Genomic DNA, 3,629 nt, shown 5'->3' on the forward strand with positions numbered 1-3,629 from the left:
GGGGGCTTGGCTGTGCTCAACCCCGCAGTGCGGAGGTGGCAACAGGTTCCAGTTTGTCCTGCTGCTGGCGCAGCGGGCGCTGCTGGCGCCGGGCACCGAGTACTCACTTTCGAGATTGAACACGGCCCCTCCTCCTGATCCTTTTCTCCCGGTTGGCGGGCTTGCCAGCAGCGGTCCGGAGCGAGGCGTCGCGGAGCCACTGTTTCGGCGCTGGGAGCCCCAGGCTCGGGCACAGCCCTCCTCCGGGAGAGCTTTTTGGAGCCAAGCTTCCTCTCCCACCACCAGTGCTGAAGTTGCCTCCCACCCCCCAGGCCGCCCCCACCTCCTCTTCCCAGCCAGGCTCCCCTCACCGCCTTCAGGGATCCCTTTGCAGAAAACATGCCTGGGCACCTCAGGAGCTCCGACCTCCCAAGGGGTCGACAACTCTCTCTCCAGCCACACTGACTCCCCACGATAGGGTGGCTGGCCGCCTGGCCCACTCCGCCTCCAGGTCAGGCATTGCCACTGCCCACAGCTCCGCCAAGCCAGGCACTCCAGCGGGCACACTGCAGAAGGTCTTGGTGGTTTCAACCTGGCCTCCCCCAGAGTCCCTCCCCCAGCTGCAGTGGCTTGAGGCCCATGTCCCGGTGGCAGCCCACCTCTGCCTCTGGGAGCTAGGATGTGAGGGAAAGGACAGGACGGGACAGAAGACAGAGCCTGTGCCCTGGAGCACACTCGAGTTGAGGGGGAATGTGCGTGGGTCCCTGCTCTGGCCACAGCCTCCGAATCTGCAGCTCCCTGGCATTAGAGCGTCAGGGACCTGGGGCACAGACAAAGAAGGCTACGGAAGGCCACTCAGAGGAGGGTGCCTTGGCAGGGGAAAGGTCTGGAAAAGGAGCAGAATCTGAACAGGCTACGGAGGAGGGAGGCCTGGGCTGGGGAGCGGGAAGGCACAGCCCAGCTCCCTCAGGCCCCTGGATCCCCACAGGCGGGCACCAGGATTCATTCATCCCAGAGGCCAGGTCGAAGGTGGGCTGTATAGCCAGAGAGGAGTCCCAGGCGGGCAGCCCTCTGGGGCTGGGAGGGAGGGACGGAGGGGGGCACTGGAGGCCCCTTCAGGGCCTGGCCGCCTCCAACCTGTCCTCTCCCTAGCCTTACTCCCTGGGTTTCCTGTCTTCCTGTGATGAAGAACGGAGTCTTCGTCAGTGGCCCTGAACTTAATTATCCTAAGCGGCAGCCTTCCGCGGGTTTTACGTCCCGCCAGCCTTACTTGCACTCTTGTGGTGCCCATCCTGTGGGCACAGCTCTGCCTTCTTTTACTTAGTTCCTCGGGACAGAGTCCCAGAAGTGGCCACAGTGTGTGGATTTCTCCCTAGCTCCGGATGCGTACTACCAAACTGCTTTCCAGAAGGGCCACACGGAGAATCCTCCAGCAACCAGCAAGGGAGCAGCAGGCTGATTTCACGGCACCTTTGGCAGCGCTGGGTGTACTCATTTTGAGAACATTTTACCAATGTGCTAGGTGGGAAGTGTTAGCTTGTTTTCTACTGTCACCTTGGTTTTTTTTTTACTACCCAGTTGCGCTTCTTCCCTCATGCGGTCTTTTCTCGGTCCTTGCCCGTTTATCGGAGTCTTAACCTTTTGATTAATTTGTATGAGCTTTATCTTATCGCTGTACATGTTCCTTCAACTCTGCTGTTTGCTGTCGATGGGTTTTAAGCAGGGAAGGGACACTTATCACACCCCGCGTTATCTTGTTCAGTCTCCCTCTCTGTGACTGACCTGTGCGGCTAAGTTGGGAGTGCCGTGACAGCAGGGACCCTGTGTGTCCTGCCTTTTTCATCATCCTGGGTCCACGGAAGGTATGGAGGCCCCCAGCCTTTATGAACAAGTGATGTGGTGCAGGGCAGAGCGGAGGGTAGTGGACGCAGACGGGCCTCCCTGGAGGCAGGGAGAAAGCTTCCGAGGCTGTGACGGGACCTGGTCAAGAACTGGCCAGCGCAAGTCCTCATTGCAAGGAGCAGAGGGCAGAGTACAGGTGTTGAGATGACTTTAAGTAGAAACTACAGGCTCTTGACCAGGGAGGAGGCAGACAGAGATGCCAGGGATGACTCCTGGGACAGCAACAGGGTTAAGAGCAGAGCACGTCAGTTTAGGACTGGGGGCCCAGCGCTCTGGGTGCCTAGGGCCATGTGTGAGGGAAACCATTGGGGGGGGGGGGGACTCAGAAACTGTCATCTGCCCTCCTAGCCCTTGGGCAGAGTTGGGCCAGAAGACAGCAGTGGGTTTCTGGTCTTGCTTCCTCCTCCCCTCCATGATCTCAGTGGCATCCCACAGTAGCCCCAGGTGGTGGCTGTGATGAGCCCATTATATGGATGGGGGCACTATAAGGTTCAGTCAGAGGACATGATGGTCCGGGGGCAACGAGTGAGTGGGGCTGGGCAGCGGCTTCTGGGGCAGGGGCCCTGAGCTCTTATCCCTCCCCCTCCCCCTGCCTCCAGCTGCCGACTGGCGCTGGGCAGTAGAACCGAGGCTGGTCACCTGCTGGGCCCCCCTGACCTGCCCTTGGCCTCTGCCCCCGGCCCGGCCCGCTTCCGTGGGAGCCCCCGCTCAGCGCGCCACTTGGGGGCCCACCCGCCTGCTTCGCTGGCACCCGTTGGCTCGCCGGCCCCCCTGAGCCCGCCCCCGCTGCCCCGCCCCTCCAAACGGCAACTCCACGTCCAAAGGCAGCGGCTTCCTAGGTGGAAGCAGGGTCCCGCTGCCAGGAAGCTGCCGGCTGGAGAGCTGCGCGGGACTCAGCCTCCACGTGCGCGCCTGCTTCGCCACCCGCCCTCCTCCCCGGAGGCCCGGCCCGGGACGCCCTACCGGGGGACGGCGCGCCGCGTCTCGCGCTGGCCTCGGCTCGGACGTCTGCCCGCGGCAGCCCGCCGCCCGATCCAGGTCTCTTGCCTCCCGTTTCCTCCTCCCGGGCGCCACCAGGGCCGGGGCAACTCCGAGGAGGCCAGCCGAGGCCCATCACTTCGGCGCCACCTCTACTCCCCGGGCCCGCCTCTCACGGCGCACACACCCCCAAAGTCGGAAGCTTGAACTTGGGGAGTGATTGCAGGCAGGCCAGCGAGAGCCGCGCGAAGGGGGTGCGCTCGGGGTGGGGGGCGGTGGCGGCCGGAGCCTCGGGCTGCCCAGACGGGTCCGGGAAAGGACCCGCGGCGCTCAGAGGGCCCATCAGACACCAGGCCTCCCTCTCATGGAGGACGTCCCCCCGCTTCCCTTCCAGGAGCGGGCGGCCGCGCCGGGCGTTTGCCTCCGCGGGCTCGAGGCGCCTTTCCGCGCCTCCTCCCCTTGGCAAGGGGGCGCGAGAGGAGCGACGGGCGGCGGCGGGGCGTCCCTGCGGGGCTCTCGGCGCCCGCCTAGAGGACACGGGGTCGGCTCCCCGTCTCGGCCCCTTGGCGGCCGGGCGCGGGGGACGGGAGCTCACGCGCGCGCCTTCCCTCTGTCCGCAGCGCCGGCGGTCGGACGGGCCGGGAGCCGCGAGCCCATGGAGGGTCTGGGCCGCTCGTGCCTGTGGCTGCGCCGGGAGCTGTCGCCCCCGCGGCCTCGGCTGCTGCTCCTGGACTGCCGAAGCCGCGAGCTGTACGAGTCGGCGCGCATCG

General features: G+C 65.0%; 1 protein-coding gene across 1 annotated transcript in view; it reads left to right on the forward strand.

Annotated features, from left to right (window-relative positions):
- The window catches only part of DUSP9 (dual specificity phosphatase 9), an 8,256-nt gene that overhangs the window by 2,057 nt on the left and 2,570 nt on the right, over nucleotides 1-3,629 (forward strand). The window contains 2 exon segments of the mRNA XM_029931020.1: nucleotides 3,480-3,626; nucleotide 3,629. The exon segment at nucleotide 3,629 is cut by the window's right edge and continues 179 nt beyond it. Coding sequence (XP_029786880.1) covers nucleotides 3,515-3,626; nucleotide 3,629 — 113 coding nt within the window. The 5' untranslated portion in view covers nucleotides 3,480-3,514.

Source organism: Suricata suricatta, chromosome X (genome assembly GCF_006229205.1).
Source record: "Suricata suricatta isolate VVHF042 chromosome X, meerkat_22Aug2017_6uvM2_HiC, whole genome shotgun sequence".
NCBI lineage: Eukaryota > Metazoa > Chordata > Mammalia > Carnivora > Herpestidae > Suricata > Suricata suricatta.